We start from the raw sequence: 27,796 nt of genomic DNA on the forward strand, positions 1-27,796 counted from the left end.
GAGTTGCTGTGCCAGTGGGCCTGGAAGGCGGAACTGAAGCCCAGAGCTGAGGGGCCTCCACTCAGAATCTAGAGAGTATGGCCAATATCTAGAGTCTGGAGGGCAGGGCCATTGTGTAAATGCTCTCAGAGCACAGGGGATTATTTTCAAGCCTTGAGGGCTAATGTAATGTGTTCTTCTAACTTGCTTGGTGCCTGTTATGCATTCTTTCTCTCCAATTTCTCCAATTTGTAATGGAAATGTCTAGCTTGTGTTTGTTCGACCATTGTACTTTGGAAGCAGATAACTTGTATTCTGGATTTCACAGAGAAAGAGGAATTTCTGGACTTTGAACTTGGAGTTAATTTAAGACTTTCGCTATGATATGAAGGGTCAAATGTATTTTATATGTAGCAAGGACATTCCCATTCTTCGCAATGTTATCCATAATTTGTTATGATCCACATAGTTGAATACATTTGCATAGTCAATGAAACACAGGTAAACATTCTTCTGGTATTCTCTGATTTCAGCCAGGCTCCATCTGACATCAGTAATGATATCCCTTGGTTCCACATCCTCTTCTGAACACTTAATTGTGCTCATGAGGAACCTTTGCATAGATCAAGAGGCAGTTCAGACAGAATAAGGGCATACTAATTGGTTTAAAGTCAGGAAAGGTGTGTGTCAGGGTTGTATTCTTTCACCATACCTATTTAATCTGTATGCTGAACAAATAATACAAGAAGCTGGACTATATGAAGAAGAACAGGACATCAGAATTGGAGGAAGACTCATTAACAACCTGCATTATGCAGATGACACAACCGTGCTTGCTGAAAGTGAAAAGGACTTGAAGCACTTACTAATGAAGATCAAAGACCACAGCCTTCAGCATGGATTGCACCTCAACATAAAGAAAACAAAAATCCTCACAACTGGACCAATCAGCAACATCATGATAAACAGAGAAAAGATTGAAGTTGTCAAGGATTTCTTTTTACTTGGATCCACAATCAACAGCCATGGAAGCAGCAGTCAAGAAATCAAAAGACGCATTGCATTGGGTAAATCTGCTGCAAAGGACCTCTTCAAAGTGTTGAAGAGCAAAGGTGCCACCTTGAAGACTAAGGTGCGCCTGACCCCAGCCATGGTATTTTCAATTGCATCAAATGCATGTGAAAGCTGGACAATGAATAAGGAAGACCGAAGAAGAATTGATGCCTTTGAATTGTGGCGTTGGCAAAGAATATTGAACATACCATGGACTGCCAAAAGAAGGAACAAATCTGTCTTAGAAGAGGTACAACCAGAATGCTCCTTAGAAGCAAGGATGGTGAGACTGTGTCTTACATACTTTGGACATGTTGTCAGGAGGGATCAGTTCCTGGAGAAGGACATCATGCTTGGCAAAGTACAGGGTCAGTGGAAAAGAGGAAGACTGTCAACGAGGTGGATTGACACAGTGGCTGCAACAATGAGCTCAAGCATAACAACGATTATAAGGATGGCGCAGGACCGGGCAGTGTTTTGTTCTATTGTGCACAGGATCACTATGAGTAGGAACCGACTCGACGGCACCTAACAACAAGGACATGAATTTTTGGGGGCCAAAGGGTGGAATGTCATGGATTGAATTGTGTCCCCAAAACAATCTGTCGGCTTGGTTGGTCATGATTCCCTTGTACGATTGTATGATTGTCTACCATTTTATCAACTGATGTGATTTCCATGTGTTGTAAATCCCATCACTATGACGTAATAAGATGGATTAGTGGCAGTTATATTGATGACGTCTACAAGATTAGATATTGTCTTAAGCCAATCTCTTTGAGATATAAAAGAGAGAAGCAAGCAGAGAGAGCTGGGACCTCATACCACCATGAAAGCTGTGCTGGGAGCAGAGCATGCCCTTTGGACCTGGAGGTTCTCGTGCTGAGTATGCTCCCAGACCAAGGAAAGATTGTTTGCAAGGACCTTCCTCCAGAGCTCACAGAGAGAGAAAGCCTTCCTTAGGAGCTGACATCCTGAATTCGGACTTTTAAGCTACTAGACAGTGAGAGAATAAATTTGTCTTTGTTAAAGCCATCCACTTGTGGTATTTCTGTTGTAGCAGCACTAGATGACTATAACAGGCCCCTCGGAAGAAAGGCCTGGCGAGCTACTTTTAAAAAATTGGCCATTGAAAATCCTTTGGAGAACAGTTCTACTCTGACACACATGGGGTCTCCATGAGTCAGAATCAATTGGACAGCAACTGATTTTTTAGTTTATCTGGGAAGTGCAAGGAATACCGGCAGGAAAGGAGCGAAATTATATAATAAAGGAAGGCAACCAATAAAGAGTATGTTATTAAGCCAGTAACCACTGTGGGCAACTGAAGCTTAGATCCACTAAGAAACAGAGTAATTGCACTCCTTAGAGTTATTCCACTCGAGAGGCAAGGGAGTTGGGGTATTTATACACCTTTCCCATCAGTCACTGGTTGAGGGCTGCTAAGAGAGAGGAGAAGTGATACTGCTTCCCTGGCACTTCCCGGCTTTTGGCTCAGAAATGCAGATTGTGGCAGTAGAAAGTTGGTCCAGGGCACAGTAAGGTCTGAGGGATATAAGCAGAGCATTGCCAGTATTTGTTATAATCAAAGGACCCCAGACTGTCAGAGCTAGGAGAAACCTGAGTGGACAGAGGAGCAGGGTTTAAAGCAACCCTGGTGGTATAGTGGTTAAGAGCTATAGCTGCTAACCAAAAGCTTGGCAGTTCGAATCCACCAGGCACTCCTTGGAAACTCCATGGGGCAGTTCTACTCTGTCCTATAGGATCGCTATGAGTCAGAATCGACTTGACGGCAACGGGTTTGTTTTCGTTTTTTTAATAATTTAAATTAGATTTAGCCTTTATATTATTCATCCAGCCATGCAACAAATGAAGCCTTGGTGGTGCAACATTTAAGCACTCAGCTGCTAACTGAAAGATTGGCGGTATGAACAGACCGGTGTCTCTGCAGGGGAAAGACCTGGCGATCTGCTTCTGCAAAGACTACAGCCTAGGAAACCCTATGGGGCAATTCTACTCTGCCACGTGGGGTCACTATAAGTCAGAATCAATTCAGTGGCACACAACAAAAACAACAACATGCAGTAAATAACTACTGAAAATCTAGTGTCTGTCAGTTATATCTATTACTGCACAACAAACTATTCCAAAACTCAATGGCTTAAAATAGCAATAAACATTTATTATTTCATTCCATTTTCAATGGATCAGAAATTTGGGAGTGACTTAACTGGATGGTTCTGGCTCAGGGTACCTCAGAAAGTTATAGTAGAGATGTTGGCGGCTGCAGTCACCTAAAGGTTGCACTGTGGCTAAAGGGTCTGCTTCCAAGGTGGTTCACTCACATGGCTGGCTAGTCATAGTACTGGCTGCTGGTGGGAGGCCTCAGTCCAGCCCTGTGTAGCTTCTCCAAATGCTGCTTGAGTGTCCTCACAAGATGGTGAGTGGCTTCTCCCAGAGCCAGTAATACAAGAGGGAGAGAGCAAGGTGGAAACTGTATACTTTTACAACCTAGTCTCAGAAATCACATAGCAACACATCTCCTACATTCTATTTGTTTGAAGCAAATCACTAAATCAGGTCCATATTTAAGGAAAAAGGAATTTAAAGGGTTGGGAGTTGGGCATGGTATAGACAGGGAAACACAAGCACAGTGCCTGCCCTCATCTTGCTTGCAGTCCAGCAGGGAACCAAATAATCATCAAATAATCATGACTGAAAGTGCGATTACAACCATGATAAGTGCCGGAAAGGTGGGTAATGAGATACTATGAGGACCTATTTCCAGGCCAATTTCAGGCAGTTCAGGGAAGAATTCCCAGAGGAGGTGGTGGCTGAGCTGCAACTGGGTGAAGGGAAGGACATTTCATGCAGAGGGAGCCCCAAGGGCAAGGACATAGCGGAAGAAGAGATGTTCAGGGTGCAAGAATAAGCCTGAGAGCTAGAGAGGGGCCACCCTATGCTGAGTCTTGTAAGCCATGGTAAGGATTTTTATTTTTGCTTTGTATAGCAAGGGGACAGAAAAACTGTTTTAGGGTTTTAGGCAGGAAAGTGTGCAGTGATCAATATTAACGAGAACTCTTTACTTCCATTTGGCAAATATTTCCTTAGGTTAGCTGAAACAGAGAGGGAAATGTGTTTCCTTAAAGAAAACTTAATAGTTTCCCAAACTAAGCCATGGGAAGGATGAGGTCGTAATCAAGCTTCAACCACAGTAGGAGCAAACCCAGGAATACGGGCAAGTCTCTCCAGCTGCTTCTGACTACATGTTGACTCAGCTCTTTCTCATAGCCAATGGGCATTCTCCAATGGCTTCCGATAGTTGGCAAGCACTACCTCAGTCTCCAGTGACTGCCCTCCAGCTCTCTTCAGTCCCAAGTCCAAAAGTCCCAGAGGAAGGGACTCATTGGCCTAACTTGAGGAAAACATCCACCTCCAAACTAATCAATTGGGGCCAGAGGGTGTGACTGAAAGAATAATGTGTGTGTTCAGGTATGGTCTGGAGATTTATTTTTGTGGATCCTCTTCTCCCACACTGTTCCATGATGGGATGGGGGTTTCTTGTTTCAGGGCCGATATAATTTTTCGTAGTTCATTTCAGACTCCATATACGGCACTCTCAAAGTGTCCTCTTTATCAGTGGTATTTCCTGAGAGTCTGGCACACACACACCCCGTGCAACCAATACTCCTTGTGCCGTGGCAGTTGTTACAATTTTTTTGTTGCCCAGGAAGAGCTCTTCCTCCTGTTTGCAAGGCCCTGGGCTTTGGATATCTCTCATGTGGCCACTACGAATTCTTGCTACTTGGGTCAGCCTTCTGTATGCATTTTAGCAGAACAGTTCAATTCTTTTCAGTTCTTGGCAGGAAGGGTAACTAAATACGGATTCCCCCATTGAACAGAAACAAGTTCCATGACACTTCCTGTGTCACACCCTAAAACATCCTACAGCTATGCAGTTTGTGTTGTCTGACCGTTCCTGTTCCCTGCATTGTCACAAGTATAGATGGAGAGGGGATTGGGGAAAGGATCACACACACACACACACACACACACACACACATACACATACACAACTTCCCAGCAAAGAAAATAGTTATAACTGTTGAAATATGATAGCACTATCAAAGCACATGAAGTCAAATTATTGCTACCCTGTCACAGTAATCTGTGCCCGCCCCCATGTTTCAGTCTTGCCAGGACTGAGCACATTATCATATGAGTCACATTGTAGTGATACAAATACAACATACAAACACAACAACGTACTTTGATAATTCAGAAGAAGGAATAATTGATTCCACTTATAGCCATCAAGGAAGGCTTCAGGGAGGAGGTGACATTCGACATGAGAGTCAGGCAGAGAAAAAGGAAGGGTGTGCCAGACTGAGAAAAAGTGTGCAGAGCAGCTCAGAAAAATAAAAAAGAATATTCTGTTTGAGAAACTAATAAATTCAGTGTGACTAAAGGATAAAAATCATGGAGCAAAGTCTCAGGAGATGAGCCAAGTAAGATAAACTGATGGCCAAATTGGCCAAAGCAAGGACTTTGGGCTTTATTTATGTACATCAGAGTTTTTTTCAAACCCTTCTTTGGGGAACTTCAGGTTTCCCCTGAGATGCATGCATCTGAGCTCTCTTGGATGAGGGGGAGGATGAGTGGGTCCCCCCACCAGGGGTGAATGACCCAGTAAGTAAAGTAAGCACAGTCCAATTTTACATGGGTTAGTAAGTAAGCACAAGTAAACCCGTGCTTACCTTGCTTACTGGGTCATTGGTCTGTGTCAGGAATTACAAATTTGGTGAAAAGAGGCTTTGATTCTATAAGAAGGTGCTGTGGGGTTGGGAGAGAGACAGATGCCATCTATACCTAGAAGCAGAATCTTTGACATGGTGAAAAATGTACAATTGTTCACTACAGATGACCTGGTAAGCAAGGTAAGAATCATGCTTGCCCTGCCTATTGGATAATCCGCCCCGGCTCCCATATACTGCAATAAAGTATCTGTACTGCTTTTTGTTTGATAAAGGTTCCCTGTATGATTTCCTTTCAACAAAGAGTACAATTGCTTTCTTAAAAAGACATATACAAATGAAATATGGGGAGAGAGAGACTCTGTGTGTGTGTGTGTGTGTGTGTGTGTGTGTGTGTGTGTGTGTGTGTGTACATGAACACGTAGACTGAAATCCAAGCATTAAAAATATTAAGAAGGTAGTCTGTACACTTGGAACACAACAGTCCTCAGTGTGCCTACAGTGGGCACCAAACCAGTCATCAGATCACAAAATCCTTTGCTCGTGAGCTTCTCAGTGGTCCTCTCTCAAACGTTTCTCTGAGTGATTTGTTTTTTCTTGTCTCTTGCCATCCTTGCTGTTTTCTTTTCATGATTGCTTATTTATGCAAGTAATCCATGCTGGTTATAGAAAAATAGAAAATACATATAAACAAAATGGAGAGGGTAAAAGAAAATGTAACTCTAATGCTACCTTCTCATCATTCAGTGATAACTGTAATTAGGATAGAAAGACAGAAAAAGAGAGAGAGAGATGATAGGTGGGTAGGTAGATAGACAGACAGGTAGATATAGACAGATAAAGAGACTGAGAGAAGATTTTTTACAAACATGGTCTTGTTCCTTAAAAGCTGAAATTTAGCACTCTTCACTAATTAAAAATTTTTTTTTAAACTGTTGGATTTCAACACAGAGATTCACAGCTGGCCTTAGAAAGAAGAAAGCATGTCATTGGTTTGAGCTTCGATGGAGGAGTAGGTGTTCACCACACAAAGAAGGAGGACAGGGAGTAGAGAGAGAAAGCACCTGGAGCATAGAAGAGTGTGGTCAGTTTGAGGAATCTAGAAGTGGTCATCTAGGGGCAGTGGCAGAATTCTCGCCTTCCACGCAGGAGACCCACGTTCAATATCTAGCCAATACATCTCATGCGTAGCCGCCAGCCACCTGTCAGTGGAGGCTTGTGTGTTGCTATGATGTTTGAACAGGTTTCAGCAAAGCTTCCAGATTAATAGGAAGACAGGCCTGGAGACCTACTTCCAGAAATCATCCAATGAAAACCTTAGGAATTACAACGGTGTGATCGGCGACCAGTCATAGGGATTGGGCAGCATTTCACTCCATGTGTATGGGGTCACTGAGAGTCAGGGGCTGGCTCGACAGCAGCCAACAACAACAGGTGGCCAGGTGGGATTGAAATCTCAGAAGTGAGGATTAGGGAGAACCACAGATAATGCTAGAAAGGTAGGAGAGCCTTGAATGCCAAGCAAAGGAGCTTGCCTTGTACCCTGCGGGCATCAGAGAGCCAGAGGAAGTTTGAGACCTGACTACAGAGAGAAGAAGCCAACGACAGGTCTTCCCTGTGGAGACTTCTGCCCATACCCCACCTCTCATGTGTCAGGAGGTGGCCCCAGCCTGAAAAGGGGCTCTAGAGGGAGCCCCTGATCTCCTCCAAGACAAACTCACTTCCTTAGAAGGACAAGGACAAGGTCCATTTCCCAGAGATGTCGCCCTGTGGCCAAGTCCCCCGGATCTTTAGTTGAGCACCCAGTGCCAATTAGCAGACCATGGAGAAGGAGCAATCAGGGGAGGGAGCTGAGCAGGGAGAAACATCAGTTTATAATTAGGTGGCCTAATCACCTGTGTAAATTGTGTATTTCTTATGATCGATGTGCTAAACGGCTTAGGTTTAATTAAGTTCTGCTGACTCGTTCTCTTTGAAGACCCACTGAAGCGTGATTCACAGCTCATACAATTAATAACCAGGACAAGAGAAGCTTGAAAAGGGGTGGCAGTTCCCTGCTGCCTTCGTCCACCCTCTCCCCGCAGCCCGCAAAGCCTGCTCCCCAGGTGCCCTTGGCCAGCCACAGTGGAAGGGCTGGGCTGTGGCCACCCACTTCTCAACTTCTGTGCCAAGAACCTTCTAGGGAGATTGTGGGCATGGATGGAAACTCAAGGATTTTCTTACTTCCAATGCAATGCTCCTTCCGGGATGAATCACTCTGCATCAGAAAATGGGTCCAGACACCCTCACTGTCCTCTCTGAGCAGGGCCCAGGACATCCTGTCCCTTCCTGGTGATTAAGAATCATCTTATCCCTTGCATAGGGCAGCTCCATCAACATGAAACTCATATTTCCAGTCTCTTCTGGTTCCACAATTCTGTGCTGAGCTGTGTTCTACATTCTTCTCTGATCCACATTCCATTTATGCTGTTCTGCCTTCTCTCACCTGCTTCCTCTCCCATATAACCACTGTGGTCTGTAACCCAAACACCAGCCTTCCTCAGCTCCCTCCTATCCGTTTCCTAGAGAAGTCTCATCCTTCCTGAGCCATCCCCTCAAACTCTGCTCTTCCCCATCTCCACCCTGCCCTAGATCATGGGCAGGTTCACTGTGCTGTAGGCCACTGCCCACAGATCCTGGGCACCATCCCCTCCACTGAACTTGTTCTTTCTCCCTGAGCACCAGTAGAGAGATGGATGTGCGGCAGCCCACGTTTGCTGTTACTCTCCCTATGCTTATGGCTTCCCAACCCCATCAAAGTTGGCACAAAGGGTGTCAGATCTTTGTAGCAATTAGAAGAAATTGCAACACAGGGGAAGAAACTTAAAAAGTTAGACTCAAGAATCCAAGGGAAAAACCTCTAAGGTATCACTGTCCAACAGGACTGTCTTCAATGAAGGAGATACTCTATATCTGCTGTCCAATATGGCAACCAGTAGCAACATGTGGCTACGGAGCTATGGCTAGTTGGACTGCGGAATTAAATTTTAATTTAATTTTAATCAATTGAAATTTAAATAGTCACATGTAGCTAGTGACCACCATATTGGACAGTTTAGCTCTAAGGAGTTAAAGTTTTCCTGAGGTCCAGCCTCAGATCTTAACCTCATTCACCTAACTATAGGTTTAAATCTATCTGCCTCTTCCACAACTGCTCTTGACTTTCTGGACAGGTCTCTCCAGTTGTATTTCAGGGAACCCTAATCACAGGGAGTGATCGCAGCTGCAGGGTCCCTCTCTCACTCTTATCCCCACCCCTTTTTATGTTTCTGCAATTTATGGTCATTCAGTCTGGAACATTCCAAAATGAGCAGTATAGGGACAATCAGTGCTGACTGTCAACATCGCAAGAACCCGAGGTCAATCTAGGGGAGAGACTTCGGTGCTCTAAACCCTGCAGGATGGTCTATTTGGGGTTCAGACTCCATCTCCCCACCACTGTGAGTTGTAGGCACCCCTCTTTGTTCTCTCAAGATCACTGGAGCTGTTGGACACACAAACACATATCATCATCATCACCATCATCATCATTATCTCTCAAGGACTAGCATTTATTCTGAGGATGTATAGGTCAAACCTAGTGAGAAATAAAATATTTTTTCTAACCAGCCCATAACTTGTCAGGCAGCCCTCTCTCCATGAAGTCAGCAGTCACATCATGCAGAGTAGGGGTTAGTTCCTTTCCTTCTTCTCCCTACCTCCGAATTAAGCCCCTTCAGACCAGCTGGGAATAGAGAAGAGCCATATATATATAACTTAATATATATATGCTCCTTTAGTTACACCATTGGAGGCTTTGGGACACTTAGTAAGAGGTCTGTTAAGTTCTTGTTCATCATGAATACTTGTCTACCTAAGTTTCCTTCTGGGGGAAAAGGAAGAGGTGGCTTATTCTTTAGTTCTTTCTGGTCCTAATCCTTTGTTTTCCACGTTGTTTAATTTCCTGTATTCTGGTTCTACATCCTACATTCTTGGTTCTGCAAGTCCTATTCCACAGTTTTATACTCTCAGAAAAATCTCAGTCCCATACTGCCCTTGATACTTCACTTTGCCCAGACAACCTGATGTCTTCCCTTCTGTGATTTTTTTCTTTTTTTTTTTTTGCAACTTCTTACAGAACTGTACTATATCATTTATCATCATCTAAAATTCTGACATCATGAAGGAATGAATGGGATACTGTCAGCATGTTGTCTCCATTTTTGTACCCTGTAGACTGGCCTAAGCACCTGTCAGTTCGTGGGTACAAAGAAGACATTCAGTAAGAACTTGGCAGTGGATTAACACCTGCCATCTCTCTCTACAACAATTCTGATTCATTTCAACTCTATCCCTTAAGCACACCACCAGCTCTAGATGTAGAATAAGTATCTCTAAAAATAGAAGGGGACAGCAGCGTTGGGGGGGGGGGAAGGGATAGAGAGAGAGAGAGAGACAGCTCAGACTCTCCTGCCAAAGCTGATTCACAAGCTTGCTCTAGTGGACGAGAATGTTGAAAACCTCACTGTCCACAATCCCCAGGAAGCTTTTAAGAGTCAGCAAAAGTGGGTGGAAGTGCTGTGAGTAGATTTAAAAAAAAAAAAATGAATTAACAACAAAGGGAAGGAAGTGAGGCCAAAAGCAGACCATGAAAGACCATTTCTACAACAGAGACAGTTGGGCCTAGTTGATTTCCTTGCTCTCATTAAGGTCCCCCATGAGGTCAGCTTCCATGACAACTTTTCTGTCCTCATCATAGTTGATCTGTTCACAGCATGGACAGAGCTGACTGTATCTTCTTTCTCGGAATATTTCTTCTCTACACATCCATGTCACCCCTCCCTTGCCTTCCTCTGACCTGAGATCTCCCTTTTTGATCTCCTTTGTTGCCTGCTCTGCTACTGAAGCTGTGAATGATGGAAGGCCCCAGGACTTACTCCTTGGCCCTCTGCTCTTCTCCTCCTATGCTTTCTGCCTAAGAGAATTCAGCCATTCCAACGACTTCAAATGCCAAATATATGCCGGCAATTCCCAAATTTGAACGTCAGTTCTGACCTTGCCTTTGAGCTCCCAACTTACTTATACATCTGCCTATCTAAGAGTATACTGGTTTTCCACAGCTGCCGTAACAAAATACCTCAAACTCAGTGGCTTATAAGAGAAGAAATTTATTGCCTCACAGTTCTGGAGGCTGGGAGTTTGAGACCAGGGTGTCAACCATGTTTATTCCTTCTGAGGCTTTGAAGGAGAATCTGTGCCATGCCTCTCTCCCAGCTTCTGGTAGCTCCAAGTATCCCTTGGCTTACAGCTGCAGCATCGCATGGCATCCTTCTTTTGTTTTTCTGTCTCTGCTTATCTTCTTCTCTTTTATAAGAACACCAGTAATACAGAAATAGGATCTACCCTACTCCAGTATGACCTCATGTCAGCTTAACTGATAACATCTTCAAAGACTCTATTTCCAAACAGGGTGACATTCACAGGTCCGGGGGTTAAGACTTCAACGTATCTTTTGGGGGGACACAATTCAATCCCTAAGAAATAGCCTCATTTGAATAGCCAATTTGTTTTTGTTAGTTGCATTGAAGTCGATTCTGACTCCTGCCATCTCAAATTAACATGTCCAAAATTGAACTCTGCCTACAGGCAGGGAATTCTAGAAAAGAGAATATTGTGGAACAACAAGCAGGAGGAGCGAGGGGTCAAGACTCAGTCGCTGCAGCAGGGATTGAAAGAGAGGAACAAGGCAACACAGAAGCCTAATTGAGGTGCTAACTCCAAGACGACTGACCCATCTCTCTCCCATGCAGGGGACAGGAAGAGCAAGCGGAGGAGGGTTCGTACCACCTTCACCACGGAGCAGCTGCATGAGCTGGAGAAGATTTTCCATTTCACCCACTACCCAGATGTCCATGTCCGCAACCAGCTGGCAGCCAGGATCAACCTCCCAGAAGCTCGAGTTCAGGTACAGCCGCCTCCACCCTCAGCCCCCACTTATAGCTGCGGATGAGATACCATGTATCCTAAATTTTCCAGGGCTGCCCCCATTTGAAATTTTCTATTGGCTTTATCTCATAAGTATAGTCATATTTGCCAAATATTATTTTCCAGGAAATGAAGACACACACCATAGTTATAAGATGGTTGCTCTCCTTTGGCAGTAGAAATGAAGTGAGCTGGCACCAGACAATCGCCATCAAGCTCTGCTTCCATGACCTTCCTCTCCACTTGGTTAAATGTCCCCCATCCCCCTGCACCCCCCCCCAAAAAAAAGTTGCCATCAAGTCATTTCAACTCATGGCAACCCCACGTGTTTCAGAGTAGAACGGCGCTCCTTAACGGTTTTCAAGGCTGTGACTTTCGGAAGCGGACCACCAGGCCATAAATCCCATGAATTCAAACCTCCCACCTTTTTTGGTCAGTAGTTGAGCACTTCGGCGTTTGCACCACCCAGGGACTCTACTTGGTTACACAGCTCCAGAAAATCATTCATCACCCAGCCTCATTCACAAAATAGGTCTTGACAATCTAGAGCACACAAAAAGTCAACAGGCTTTTTCTATAAAGGGCCAGATGGCAATTCGTTTAGGCTTTGCGGAGCATGCAATCACTGTCATAACTCTTCAACTCTGTGGTTGTGGCACAAAAGTAGCCATAGATATGTAAACAAATGAGCATGGCAGTGTTCCAATAAAACTTTATTTATGGACACTGCAATTTGAGTTTCAGGTAGTTTTCATGTGTAGCAAAATATTAGCCTTCTTTTGATTTTTTCTTAACCATTTAAAAATGTGAAAACCATTCTTAGTTCATGGGCTCTTCAAAAAGAGGTGGTGGGCCCAGTTTGGCCCGTAGGCCATAGTTTGCCAACTCCTGATCCAGACCATGTGGGCAGCACTTTGGAGGATGGATGCACAGGGAAATGAGGAAGGCCCAGAGCTACGGTCAGAAACCTGTTTAAGCATTGACGGCCTACGTAATCTCCTCACCCCACAGTCTCTCTCTTTGTCTCCATGGCTGGAAGTTCATCAGTCCCTGTGACTCACCAGAGGCACATCCTGTCTTCTTTGTACATCACCGATTTTCCAAGTACCTTTTAGGCGTAGGAAGTTCCACCACCACATTCAACTTACACACTGTTGGAACTTTCTCTAAAGCAGTTTTCTAAGGCACGCTTCTTTAATTTTTTTTTTTTTTTAAACAAATAGATCAAGTGATGGACTCATCGAAGTTCAGAATCTGAACCAAGGCCCAGGTCGACATTCCACTCTTTATTTTGTCCCACCCTGCATTTCTTCTGGCTAAGGACCACCCTTGCCGTAGACTTCTCCCCCTCCCCGCCTTTTTTATTCCCATTGGGAGTCAGTCACCAGCTGAGTGGGCAGCACCTGCGTCCGCAGTAAAGCCCAGAATTCCACTCCTACCTGAGCGGAATCACCAAGTGCAGTTGGCCATATGCTAGAGCCATCAGGGCATTCATGGACATGGGGAGCTGCAGATGTTAAAGCTACAGGTGCCAATGGCCCCTCACAGGGACTACAAATGAGTGGCCTGCCGGCTGGACTGCCCCACAAATGAGTTTTATTTGACTTGCATTTTGTTTTAAAACTCAGGTGCTCCCACACAAAAAACAAGATTCCCAGCTTGGAAACTGGATGAACCTAGAACACCAACCAATGCACCTCACGTGCAGCCAGTAACCCTCTGTCAGTGGAGGCGTGGGTGTTGCTATGATGCTGAGCAGGTTTCAGTGGAGCTTCCAGACTAAGATGCACTAGAAAGAAAGGCCTGGCAATCTACTTCCAAAAACCAGCCAAGGATCCTGGAGGTCACCCTTCAGCCAAATAACAGATTGGCCTATAAAATGAACAATAATACCCAAGAGAAATGCGCTCTTGGAACAATCGACTACATGAGACCAAACGGGCAAAGTATGGCCAAAAGCAAAGATGAGAAGGCAAGGAGGGACAGGAAAGTGGAGGGATGGAAAGAGTAAAGAAAGGATGGAAATGGAGAGAGTACCGACACATTGCAAGGACAGCAACCAATGTCACAGAACAGTATGTGTATGAATTATTGAAGGAGAAACTAATTTGCTGTGTAAACTTTCACCTAAAACACGATAAAGTGTTCCAAAAAAAGAAATCAGCCAATGAAAACCCTATGGATCAAAACAGTCCCATCTGCAACTGATCATGGGGATGGCACAGGAGCAGGCAATGCTTTGTTCTGTTGTACATGGGGTCACCAGGAATCGGGGCCAGTTTGACAGCCACACAACAAAACACTGGGCCCACCTACTCCAGTACACCACAGACCTCGCGACTCCCAGTTACCTGACACCATCTGTTTCACTCATTGGCCCTGGAAGCACTGAAAGTTGTGACTCCCAGTCACCCCTCAGGAGACTGACATTTAGATCTAAGGAGATCCTGGATATCTCAGTGCTTTATAAACCATAAAGCGCTGGCCCCTTGCAAGATGTCGTTGTTATGCGTTTGGGGGTAGGCACTAAATGGAGTCCCTGGGTGGTACAAACAGTCAAGTGCTCTGCTGCTAACCAAAAAGTTGGAGGTTTGTCTTCACCCAGAGAGCCCTCAGAAGAAAGGCCTAATGGTCAACTTCAAAAAAATTAAATGTTGAAAACCCCATGGAGCACGGTTCTCTGACACACACAGGGACCCCATGAGTTAAAGTCAACTTGACGGCAACTGGTTAACTGGTTACTAGATGGATAAAGGAGCCCCGGTGGTGTAGTGGTTAAGAGCTCAACTGCTAACCAAAAGGTTAGCAGTTCAAATCCACCAGCCACTCGTTGGAAACCCTATGGGGCAGTTCTACTCTGTCCTATAGCGTTCCTATGGGTCGGAACCGACTCAACGGCACCTAACAACAACAACAGCTGGATAAAAACTCTTATTCTTATCTCCACCTCCTCTCTACTCCACCCCAGATCTGGTTCCAGAATCAGCGAGCCAAGTGGCGGAAGCAGGAGAAGATGGGCAGCCTGGGTGGTCTGCAGCAGCTGAGTGAGGCCAGCTTCACCCCAGGGACAATTTTGGATGTGGCTGTGAGTGGCTGAGACATCAAAGGAGGGCAGAGGGTGGGAACCATTGTCTGGGAACGTCCCGTCCAGACCCATATGGAAGGAAACACTTCAGGGACCTTGTCTATAGTAAAAGTGAAAGGGGACTTATTTTAGAAAGGATAGGGGACACAGACAGGTCTGGAAGCCTGTGGGGCCTGTGACAGGCCATTGGCCTCTCTCTGATGCTATGTTCTCAGCCACTGGGTGACAATCATAGTGCCTCTCCCTCCTCCAGGGAGTGGTTTGTATTAAGTGTGCACAGCTTCACAGTTTATAAAACAAGGTCACCAAGTAAAGCACGGTACATGGAGGTTGAGCACACCAGCTCTGGGGTCAGACAGCCCGGGGTTCGAATCTCAGCTCTGCATGTTCCAGTGGGGTGGCTGTGGAATGGTCACTTTGCCTTTCAGGGAATAGTTAACAGAACTTTGATGAAGAGGAAATGAATGAGATACGAAGAATGCTTGGCACCTCAGAAGCGCCCCCTCGTATTAGCTGTCCATTGAGTTAACGCGTGTTTTTGAGCGTGTCCCAGGTGCTAAGGGGTGTTGGTGGCTCAGTGGCAGAACTCTCACCTTCCATGAAGGAGACCTGGATTCCATTCCCGGCCAATACATGTCATGTGGGGCCACTGCCCATCTGTCAGTGGAGGCCCACATGTTACTATGATGCTGAACAGGTTTCAGTGGGGCTCCTACACTAAGACAGACTAGGAAGAAAGGCCTGGTAATCTGCTTCTGAAAATTAGCCGGTGAAAATCCTATGGATCACAATGGCCTGATGCTAAACTGATCATAGGGATGGCACAGGACTGGGCAGCATTTTGTTCCGTTGTGCATAGGGTCACCGTAAGTCGACTTCAGAGCAGCGAACAGCAAACACAACAACCCAGTGCTAACCGCTGTGGATTCAGCAGTAAACAAGACACACAACCCTACCCTCAGGAACTGACACTTTGTTCCTGTTTACTGTATTCCCAGAATTAAAATTTTCTACATACCCACAAAAAACAAAACCAAACCCCACTCATGACAACCCCATGTGTTACACAGCAGAACTGCACTATAGGGTTTTATTGGCTGTAATCTTTACAGAGGAGTCCCTGGGTGGCACAATAATTAAGTGCTCAACTACTAACCTAAAGGTTGGCAGTTCGAACCCACCCAGATGTACCTCAGAAGACAGCTTGAAAATCCTATGGCACAGTTCTACTCTGTACACATGGAGTTGCCATGATTCAGAATCGACTTGACAATAACACCCTTTACGGAAGCAGATTGCCAGGCCTTTCTTCCATGGTTCTGCTGGGTAGGTTTGAACCACTAACCTCTAATAGTCAAGCACAAACCATTTGTGCCACCCAAGGGCCTCTCTGCATACCCACAGTGACCCTATAAGGTAGAATTCCTAAATTATCCATTTTTACTAAGGCAGAAACTGGACTCCAAGAAACAAAGTGACTTTTCCATGGAAACAGTTGCTGTAAGTGCCAGGATTAGAACCAGGTTTCCTGGCCCCCGGTCATGGACAGTAGTGACCAACTGTCCAGGTTTGAATAGGTTTGCACAAGCTTTCAGTGCTAAATCTGGGAAAATCCGGGCAAACCAACCCCCAAACTGCCCAAGCAGGAGAGAAGCGGGGAAGCTGCAGGCACAGCCAAGGGCGAAGCTGAGGACTCACTTCCCTCTCCTGTCCTCTCCTTGTAACAGGGCCCCCTGCAGATGCCTGCAGCTCTGCCTAGGCTGGCTCCACCCACAGGTTGCTGTCCACTTGGTCAAAGCCAGCTGGCCACTGCCTGGTTCCCTGCTGGAGTCACCCTCCTCCCATCCCCCCCATGGGAGATGCAGCCGCTCCCAGGCCCTCTCCTGCAGCAGGCCTGTGTCCCTGCACTCCGCCTCCTTCTACCTTCACACCCCAGGTGGACCAGCACCTGTGCCACTTCAACATAAGAACCAGATAATCTCTCCCAAAGAGCCACTCTTCTCTCCAGATGAAGCTGGGTGACGGGTGGTGCCCGGCCTGCTGGGGGACTCAGTCTTACACTCCAGGGACTGTCCACATCCCAGGATGCTATCTTGAAGGGTTGCCCCAAACTCAGCAGCAAGGGGCAAACAATAAAGAAGAGCTCTCATCTTTCCTGGCCAGAGTCACCCTCCTGGCTCAGAAGACAGAGGTTGCGTGAGGTCTCAGAATGAGCTCTGGAACAGGGAGACCACCCTCTTGTTTCTGCGCCTCCCCCCCCCCCGCCCCCCGCCCCGGACCTCACCTGTAACAGGAGAGAGCTCGACAAGAGGACAAGTTACAGGTCACTCCCCGCCTCTGGACCTCACCTGTAACAGGAGAGAGCTCGACAAGAGGACTTCTGAGGACTCTTCTGATCCTAACTTTTGTGAGCTGAGCCATAGAAAGAACAGAGACATAGAGGCCAGGAGAGGTGTTCATTCATTCATTCATTCATCCACGACACATTTATTGAGCACCTACTGAGCACTCCATAAATGGAACTGGAGATAGAGATGAACAACTCAGGTCTCAACCCCGGGGGCTCAGTCTAGGTTGGTCAAAGGGATGATGCCAACCTTTCCCTACCAGCAGAACATTTGCTCAATGACCTTGCAGTGGACCTGTTTCTAACAAATTCTTTACGGCTTTGATGAGAACATCCCAGAATGAGAAAGAAACATAGAAAATAAATTTTAAAAAATATAAACAAACTTTGGTGCCTTTAGTTATTCTGCTGTGTTGGGAAGAGAGGTTTTCAGATTGAATATGAACGAACGGTAAGCTCTTTCCACAGTTTATCTGCCCAGGACATGTGCAAAGGCCTTGCTGAAAGGGCAGCCTCACTCTACCCTGGAAGGCCCAGGGTTTAGCTCAAAACTGCTGTCTCCTTGCAGTGAGGCCTTCAGCAAATCACATTTCCTGTCTGAGCCTCAGTTTTCCCATCTGTAAAAGGGAGCCATCAGTTTTCCCACTTGCCCACCCTGCCTCCCAGAGCAACCTGGAGACTCTGAAAGGAGGGGAAAATAATTTGCCAAGTACAGGTGCTGGGCCTATTGGGGGGTGATATTGTTATTCCCAGATTTCACCAGGAAAGTGGCTGCTTGGGTTTGAGCCCAGGAATAAGCCAATCCCTCTTCCTAGGGAGGTGTCATCTGCGCTCGCCTTCTGTGAGGGTCTCTGAGATCTCACTTTCTTGGGGAGCACAGGGCTTGCCATCTGGACTGACCTCTATGTACAAGTTAAGACGTTCTAGGAGCCTGCCCCAAACCCCAGAGCCTCTACAATCTACCTTGGCATGATCCACCCAAGAATTAGACCAGGAGCCAGGAATCCTGGGTCTCAGTATTGCATTCCCACGAGGGTGCTATGTAACCTCACCTTTTGATCTCTCTGGGCCTCAGCTTCCTCCTGTGTAAATGGGAGACCGGGGTGTGAGAAATGGGTGGGAAACGGATGAGAAAGTCTCCAGGCACTCAGTATGTAAGGACCATGGGCTACAACCCCCAAGCTCCCTCCTTTGTCCCAGCTGTCTGCTCGGCTTGGGCAGCTCAGCTTCACTGGGCACAGCCTTGCAGACTCAGGGCCAAGGCCACAGGTGGTACACGTGGGCTCTGCCACCAGCCTCTTGGGTCCTTGATTTTCTTCCGTAGTGAATGGGGTGAGTCATCCTTGCCCACCTAAATCACAGGGCAATTGTGAGTCCCCAGCAAGCTGGTGAATGTGAACGTGCTTTGCAAACACAGTGGTGCAAAGCACTCAGAACCCATGAGTGCCAAATGGACACCTGATCTCTTGGTGACTCAGGGTGAAAGGAAGGGATGGGGGCTGAGGGAGCAAGAACCGTTAACAAGCAAAGGTGGGGAGCTCACAACTTACCAACCTGCAGAGCAGGTACCCGTTTTACGGCCCTAAACTCCGAAGTGCAAAATGTAATTTATATCCTTTTGCTAGAGCTGGATTTACTTTCTATATTGTTGGCAGGAATGTATTCTATTAACCTCTAGGTTACTGATTCCTCAGACACTTCAGGTTTAAACTCAGTTGAACTTAAGATTGTCCCCCTCTCTTTCCGTTCTTCCCACCGGGGTCTTTGCTAGGGTGAGGGTGTGGGGTTTGGGGATACATTTATGCAAATGTCCTGGCAGTATCTGCAGGGAGGGGATAGGCACTTCCCACCTCTGTCTTTCTCTGTTCCCTGCTGGCATCCATTAAAGGGCCTCTCATCCAGTCTGGCCTTGGCATGGCACCCTCTTCTCTGGCAATGAACCATTCAATCCACTCTTGGGGGTTCCCTGCACATGCTCCGCTGCAGCCTCCATCCCCACCTCCCACTGTGAAGCCTCTCTAGCTTCCTCTCTTTCTAGCATCCAGATCATCTCTCAGGGGCAGGAGGAAAGGTGGACAGCTCTCCCAAACTGCTCTGAGCCTTGGAAGCACTGGGCCAGACAGGAGCCTCTTGCTTATTCTGAGCCTCTTCCAGTCATTGCTTGTGCCCTGGTGATGGAAGCTCGTAGACGAGACCACAGGTCACCAGACTGCCAAGTGGAATGGGGACGGCACAAGTCTGCTCTGGGGACCCAGCCCCTTCCCACATCACATACACCCCTTCCCCAGCGTCTTCTGGAAAGAGGGTTTGGCCCACTGTAGAGATTCAGGTGACCAGAGAGGCTCAGCTTTAGTATAGAGATAAAAGCTGATTTCGTAATGTGACCTCTTCCTCCCTAGGGATTTATTTTTTACCTAAAAACTATTTTCTTCCCTGTACCTTATATCTATGTGGTAAAGGAATCGCTTTTCTTACAGCTGTGTGACCTTGGGCAATGACATATCCCCTCTATATCCCAGATCCCTGAATAACCATGGTTTCTTGCTGAGAGGGCTTCTGTGATAACTAAATGAGTAAGCATTTTGGCACATGGCAAGCTCTCCATAAGTGTTAAGAAGAAAAGTTATTTTCTCAACTACACCTTCTACCTCAGTCCACTTCTGATCTTAAGATCTTAAGCACCTATTCTGATTCTAAGCTCTAGCCCAGAAGCTTTTATATAAGTCTTTGAGAGATCAAGGAACTCCCAAAAGATTGTGCAAAATTGTGTGTATCTGTGTTTTTATTTTTCCAGGGAATGGATCCATTGCTTTCACCAGCTTTTCAAAGAGCTCTGTGGCAAAGAAAAAATACATATGTGTGTGTGTGTGTGTGTGTGTGTGCGTGTGTGTCTAGTAAAAATCCCCAAAAGACAAATCTGATTCAGATCCTGACACATTCATACTCTAGCTATGTGGACAAGAGACTCGAGAGAAGTTAAAGGATAACTTTCTAAAAAAAGACACAGCCATACAAATATAAAATGAACAAGTGCCAAACAGTTAATGAGGAAAGTAGTAAGATGTCACAATTACTTAAAAGAATCCAAGGAAGATATATTTGCACATAAACACACAGACATACACAGGCATTCAGGAAAACTGAAATGAATTTACAAACGGATACAACAGGGGTCAAAAACCACAAGGAAGTCATCAACTGATTTCTTCACCAGACACAATACATTTGCATTTCTACGTCCAAGAACTGTCTGCATTACTAACAGTTTTCCACAACATACAGTTGTAAAGTAGCTCGAAGAAAAAAACAAGAGATGTAGATATTCTGGAAGGGTAGGCTAGATAGAACATCCAGTAATCTGTTCATGCCCATTGGAAAATCTTTTCCAGTGTCTCCTGACATAAAGATACTTTATCTCTCTGAATCTCATTTTTTTCATCTGTTAAATGGGGGTAACCAGATCAGCTTCAGAAGACAGCTGTGAAAAAAAAAAAAAAATCCTATAAGATGGCACATGTCAAGGGTTTGCACTTGTAAAACGTTTTACGAACGTAGGAAATTATTATTGATTGCTTTTCAAACTCCTCTAGAGCTCAAGTTAAAAGCCTATATCTAGAAAGTGTTCAGAAATTCAGCAATATTTTTTAATACCCATTGACCTTTTGTAGTTCAGTTTTTAAAGAGACTGAACAAACAGTACTAAAATGGGCAGAGAGCAAGAATAAAAGATTCATAGGAAAGATATAGAAATGGATACTAAACATATGAAAATATTCTCAATTTCATTCATAATTTAAAATGCAAATAAAACAGTAATGAAATACATTTTTTACCTTTGAGCTTGGCAAATATTTAAAAGTGTTGGTGAGGGGTTGATGAGTCAGGAGTTCACATGTAAGGAAGTATGAATTAGTACAATAATTTGAAGGAATTTGACAACAACCATTAATAGTCTAAATGCAGATCTCTTTAACCCAGTAATTCTATTTACAAGAATTTATCTGATAAATGTTGTTGTTGTTGTTGTTGTTAGGTGCCTTTCTGTCAGTTCTGACTCATAGCACCTCTAGGTACAACCGAATAAAACTCTGCCTAGTCCTGAGCCATCCTCCCAATCCTTGCTATGTTTGAGCTCATTGTTGCAGCCGCTGTGTCAACCCATCTCACTGAGGGCCTTCCACATGTTCAGTGACCCTCTGCTTCACCAGACATGATGTCCTTCTCCAAGAACTGGTCCCTTCTGATGACATGTCCAAAGCACAAGGGATGAAGTCTCACCATCCTAGTTTCTAAGGAGTATTCTGGCTGTACTTCTTCCAAGTTGGATAAGACAGATTTGTTCATTCTTTTGGCACTCCATGGTATATTCAATATTCTTCACCGACACCATAATTCAAAGGCATCAATTCTTCTTAGGTCTTCCTTATTCATTGTCCAGCTTTCACATGCATATGAGGCTATTGAAAACACCATGGATTGGGTCAGGTGCACCTTAGTCCTCAAATTGACCTGTTCGCTTTTTAACACTTTAAAGAGGTCTTTTGCAGCAGATTTGCCCAATGGAATACTGCTAGATTTCTTGACTGGTGCTTGCATGGGCATTGACTGTGGATCCAAGTAAAATGAAATCCTCGACAACTTTAATCTTTTCTGTTTTTATCATGATGTTCCTTATCGGTCCATTTGTGGGGATTTTTGTTTTCTTTATGTTGAGGTACAATCCATACTGAAGACTGAATCTTCATCAGTAAATGCTTCAAGTCCTTTTCACTTTCACAAGCAAGACTGAGTCATGTGCATAACGGAGGTTGTTAATGAGTCTTGCTCCAATCCTGATGCCTTGTTCTTTATTCATGTAGTCCAGCTTCTCAGATTATTTGCTCAGCATGCAGATTGAATAAGTATGGTGAAAGAATACAACCCTGATACTGCGTGACTTTAAACCACGCAGTATCCCCTTGCTCTGTTCCAACAACTGCCTCTTGGTCTATGTAGAGGTTCTGCATGAGCACAATTAAGTGTTCTGTAATTCCCATTCTTTGCAACGTTATCCATGATTTGATTTGATCCACACAGTCAAATGCCTTTACGTAGTCAATAAAACATAGGAAAACATTTTTCTGGTAATCTCTGCTTTCAGCCAAGATCCCTCTTACATCAACGATGATAACCCTTGTTCCACATTCTCTTCTGAATCCACTTGAACTTCTGGAAATTCCCTGTCGATGTACTACTCCAACCATTTTTTAATTTATCTTCAGCAAAATTTAACTTGTGTATGATATAAATGATTTTCTTCAAAACTTTCCACATTCTGTTGGATCACCTTTCTTTGGAAGGGGCAGAAATATAGATCTCTTCCAGTAGGTTGGCCAGGTAGCTGTCTTCCAAGTCTCTTGACATAGAGAAGTGAGTGTTTTCAGCATTGCGTTTGTTGAAACACCTCAATTAGTATCCTGTCAATTCCTCAAACCTTGTTTTTTGCCAGCACCTTCGCTGCAGCTTGGACTTCTTCCTTCCTCATAAATATACATGCATACATGAGTCCTGGTGGTGCAGTGGTTAAGAGCTTGGCTGCTAACCAAAAGGTTGGCAGTTCAAATCCATTAACCACTCCTTGGAAACCCTATGGGGCAGTTCTACTCTGACCTATAGGGTTTCCGTGAGTTGGAACTGAATTGACAGCACCTAACAACAACAACAAATATATATATATATGCACACACACACAGATCTCGCCCACCGGTCTATCAGTTTGTCATACTGTGGGGGTCTGAGTGTTGCTGTGATACTGGAAGCTATGCCACCAGTATTCAAATACCAACAGGGTCACCATTGCTGACAGGTTTCAGCTGAGCTTACAGGCTAAGACAGACGAGGAAGAAGGACCTGGCAGTCTACTTCTGAAAAGCATTAGCCAGTGAAAACCCTATGAATAGCAGCGGAACATTGTCTGATATAGTGCTGGAAGATGAGCCCCCCAGGTTGGAAGGCATTCAAAAGACGGCTGGGGAAGAGCTGCCTCCTCAAAATGAAATTGACCTTAATGATGTAGATGGAGCCAAGCTTTTGGGACCTTCATTTGCTGATGTGGCATGACTCAAAAGGAGAAGAAAGAGGTGCAAACATCCATTAAAAATTAAACAATGAATTGCATTGAGAATATCTGCTACAAAAGATCTCTTTACAGTGTTAAAAAGCAAAGATGTCACCTTGATGACCAAAGTGCACCTGACCCAAGCCATGGTGTTTTCAATTGCCTCGTATGTGTGTGAAATCTGGACAGTGAGTAAGGAAGATCAAAGAATTGTCACTTTGAATTGTGGTGTTGGTGAAGAATATTAATATACCATGGACTGCCAAAAGAACGAACAAATATGTCTTGGAAGAAGTACCACCAGAATGTTCCTTAGAAGCAGGGATGGCGAGATTACATTTCACATACTTTGGACATGTTATCAGGAGGGATCAGTCCCTAGAGAAGGATATCATGCTTGTTACAGTAGAGGGTCAGCAAAAAAGACCCTCAATAAGACAAATTGACACAGAGGCTGCAACAATGGGCTTAAGCGTAACAACAATTGTGGGGATGGTGCAAGGCTAGGCGGTGTCTTGTTCTGTTGCACACAGAGTCGCTATGAGTCAAAACTGACTCAATGGTACTTAACAACAACATATATATATATAGTATATTTATCAGATATATACTGCATGTGAGCACATTCTCTGAGGTTTCTTAATAGCATAAACTGAAAACCACCTAGATAGGACACTGTTGAAACAAATTATAATATATACGTTCAGTTGTTAAAAATAATGAGACAGGCTGAAATGTACCTCATTGGAAATCGTCATTAGACACGTCCTTAAGTGGAAAAAGCAAGGTGCGGAACAATATTATGATCCCATTCAAGTAAGAAAAGGTAAAGATGAGGTAAAGGTATCTTTATATATAAAAACACTTTCTGTATGCTGATGGTTTCTACATGAATATTTAGTTTTTGCTCCATAACAAATCACCCCAAACTTTAGTGGCTTGAAGTAACAACCACTTCTTTAGCTCAGGACTCTGTGGGTTGGCTGAGTTCTTCATCTGGTCTGGGCTGGCTCAACTAATCTCAACTGGGCTGACTCATGACACGGCGGTCAGCTGGAGGGTCGATAGTTGCTGGATGATCTAGGGTGATCTCACTTAGTGGTCTGGTTTGGCACACTGTTAACTGGGGTGACAGGGTGTCTGGAATCTCGCTAGGCTTCTTCACATAGCTGTATGCCTTATTTGCCTGGTAATTTATAACAAAAAATACCATGAGTGGACTTCAGACATCTAATGAACTCTAAAAGAATACCAGTGACAGAAAGACTGTGAAATTTCTATCAACTAATATTTATTAAGCACCCCACACATGGCCAGGCACGGTGCTAGGGGATGAAGATAGAAAAGTAAGCTAAAACGTGTTCCCTTCTTCCATGGAGTATATGTTTCTGATGCGTTGAGCTGCATATAAGAGAAAGCACGACTCAAACTGGCTTAAATAACAAAAGAGTTTATTATTTCACCTGAAAATCCAGAGGGAGAGTAGGCTGCAGGGTTGATTGATTCAGAGATTCAACAGCATCATCAGCAACCCAGTTCTCAGGGTTAGGTTGCACAGCCATTTGCAGGGTGACCTCGTCCTCTGAATGATAGCAAGATGGCGGCAGCAGTTTTAGGCATCATGTACAGACATGCCCAGGCAATGTCCAGAGGAAGAGCAAGGACTGACTCTGGGAACAAGAACCCCTATCCAAAAAGCCCCTCAACAGACTTCCCCTCACATCCCAGTGGTCAAAATAGTGTCACAAGCCCATTTCCGCCAACCACTAGCAAGAGGATTGAATTAGATCCGTCACTGTTGTCTTAGTCATCTAGTGCTGCTATAACAGAAATACCACAAGCGGATGGCTTTAACAAAGAGAAATGTACTGTCACACAGTCTAGTAGGTTAAAGTTCAAATCAGGGTGTCAGTACCAGGTGAAGGCTTTCTTTCTCTGTCAGCCTTCTCATCAATCTTTCCCCAGGCTAGGAGCTTCTTTCTGCAGGAACTCCAGGTCCAAATGATGCACTCTGCTCCTGGCACTGCTTTCGTGGTGGTAGGAGGTTCCCCTGTCTCTCTGCTTGAGTCCATCTTTTATATCTCAAGAGATTGCCTCAGGACACAGTCTAATTCTGTAGGTCCAGTCATGCCTCACTAACATAATTGCTGCCCAGCCTCCCTCATTAGCATCATAGAGGTAGGATTTACAACATATAGGAAAATCACACAATACCGGGAATCATGGCCCAGAACGATTGATACACACATTTTTGGGGGGGACATAATCCAATCTATGACAACTGTGAAGGGAATGTATGCTGGGAAACCAACAACAATGTTCACTACACTAACAGTAATGATAATAACAACAAGGCATATCATTGCTGATGTCAGATGGATCCTGGCTGAAAGCAGAGAATACCAGAAAGATGTGTTTATCTGTGTTTTATTGACTACGCAAAGGCAATTGACTGTGGATCATAACAAACTATGGATAACGTTACGAAGAATAGGAATTCCAGAACGCTTAATTGTGCTTATGAGGAACCTGCACCTAGATCAAAAGGCAGTCGTTTGAATAAAACAAGGAAATACTTGGTGGTTTAAAGCCAGGAAAGGTGTACCTCCGGGCTGTATCCTTTCACCATACTTATTCAATCCATATACTGAGCAAATAATCCAAGAAGCTGGACTATATGAAGAAGAACGGGGCATCAGGACTGGAGGAAGACTCATTAACAACCCGCAATATGCAGATGACACAACCTTGCTTGCTGAAAGTGAAGAGGACTTAAAACACTTACTGATGAAGATCGAAGACTACAGCCTTCAGTATGGATTACTCTTCAACATAAAGAAAACAAAAATCCTCACAACTGAACCAATAAACAACATTATGATAAACATAGAAAAGATTGAAGTTGTCAAGGGTTTTGTTTTACTTAGGTCACAATGAACACCCACAGAAGCAGCAGCCAAGAAATCAAATGATGCATTGCATTGGGCAAATCTACTGCAAAAGCCCCCTTTCAGTTAGCAGCTGAGCACTTAACCACTGCACCACCCTGGCTCCTTAAAGGGTCTCTATTCTACTTGCCCTTTACTCAGACCTCCATCGTATAAAAATAAACTCCCAACTGGAAATTCTGAGAGTCTGAGTTCTGGTCCTGTCCCCACTCTGGGTGGCCATGGCCAATTGTCAGCCTCTCTCTGTAACTAAGTTTCCTCATCTGTTAAATGACACTGGACAAGATGCTCTCGAGGTCTCTTCCAGGTCTGATATTCTGGGACTCTCTTCTTTCTGCAGAAAGCCAGGGTCAGAGCCTAAATTCCCAGGAGGCATTGAGCCACTTCCTCTCAGGCCCCAGGGTCCTGGTCAGAAATTTGGAGACAAGGATTAATGAGTGCAGTTTGCCATGAGCCTCAGGCTCTGTAAAGGAAGGTTTCAAATCTTCTAGGGTCAGGTTAGCAAATCGATCTCCTTGGGGAGAAACCAAGCCAATTGCTGGGTTTCTTGATCTGGAGCTAAACACAGAGAGGGCAATGGAAGAGCAAAGGAAAAACAATAGGGTTTTTCCACTTATTACAACAGAGCCCTACCCATTGGCATCAGCTGGGGAAGCTGTGTGTCTATGGATGTTCATGCATGTGTGTGTGTGTGTGTGTCTGTAAGTACTGGAGAGAAGGCCTCCAACCTCACCAGATGGTCAGTTTGTCCTCCATGCCAGGCATGCCCCAGCCTCAGGGAAATGGCTAGTTGAACTTGAGACTGACAAAGGAATGGGTTATCTATATCAACCAGCAAGGATTTGTCCATTCCAAAAACACTCACAGAGCCCTCTTCTAGGTGCCGGAGAAATAACTACACTAAGATCACAGTCCCTGGCCTCAAAAATGAACAGTCTATGCTCGGACAAGGATTACAATAGAAGGTTCCAGACAGAGCTGGAGAAAAATGTAGAACAAAATTCTAACTCACACACACACAAAAAAAAAGACCAGCCTTACTGGCCTGAAAGAAAGTGGAAAAATTCTGAGTATGACCCCCTTACACCTTTTCAGTTTAGTAATGAAGTCCCTCCCAAAGTTCACCCATCAGCCAAAGATTAGACAGATCTGTAAAACAAAATGAGACTAAAGGGGCACATCAGCCCAGGGGCAAGGACTAGAAGGCAGGAGAAGACAGGAAAGCCGGTAACAGGGAACCCAAGGTCGAGAAGGGAGAGTGTTGACACGTGGTGGAGTTGTTAACCAATGTCATAAAACAATATGTGTACTAACTGTTTAATGAGAAGCTAGTTTGTTCTGTAAACCTTCATCTAAAGTACAATAAAAGAAAAACAGAATGACAGCCTAGCCGGTGCGCAGTCTGATGCACACTCTACACACACACCTTTACACTCCCGAGCCATGAAATTTCCAAGTCATAACACCAACATCCCCCAGTAGTCAATTCTGTTTCATCACTTTATGCTGAATGATCAACGAGCTGCACAA

General features: G+C 44.8%; 1 protein-coding gene across 1 annotated transcript in view; it reads left to right on the plus strand.

Moving 5' to 3' along the window:
• The window catches only part of ISX (intestine specific homeobox), a 31,806-nt gene extending 14,965 nt beyond the window's left edge, over window positions 1–16,841 (plus strand). The window contains exons 4-6 of the mRNA XM_049884978.1: window positions 11,615–11,769; window positions 14,758–14,874; window positions 16,602–16,841. Coding sequence (XP_049740935.1) covers window positions 11,615–11,769; window positions 14,758–14,874; window positions 16,602–16,841 — 512 coding nt within the window. The remainder of the gene's footprint in view (window positions 1–11,614; window positions 11,770–14,757; window positions 14,875–16,601) is intronic.
• Window positions 16,842–27,796: the final 10,955 nt, after the last annotated feature.

Source organism: Elephas maximus, chromosome 4 (genome assembly GCF_024166365.1).
Source record: "Elephas maximus indicus isolate mEleMax1 chromosome 4, mEleMax1 primary haplotype, whole genome shotgun sequence".
Taxonomy (NCBI): Eukaryota; Metazoa; Chordata; class Mammalia; order Proboscidea; family Elephantidae; genus Elephas; species Elephas maximus.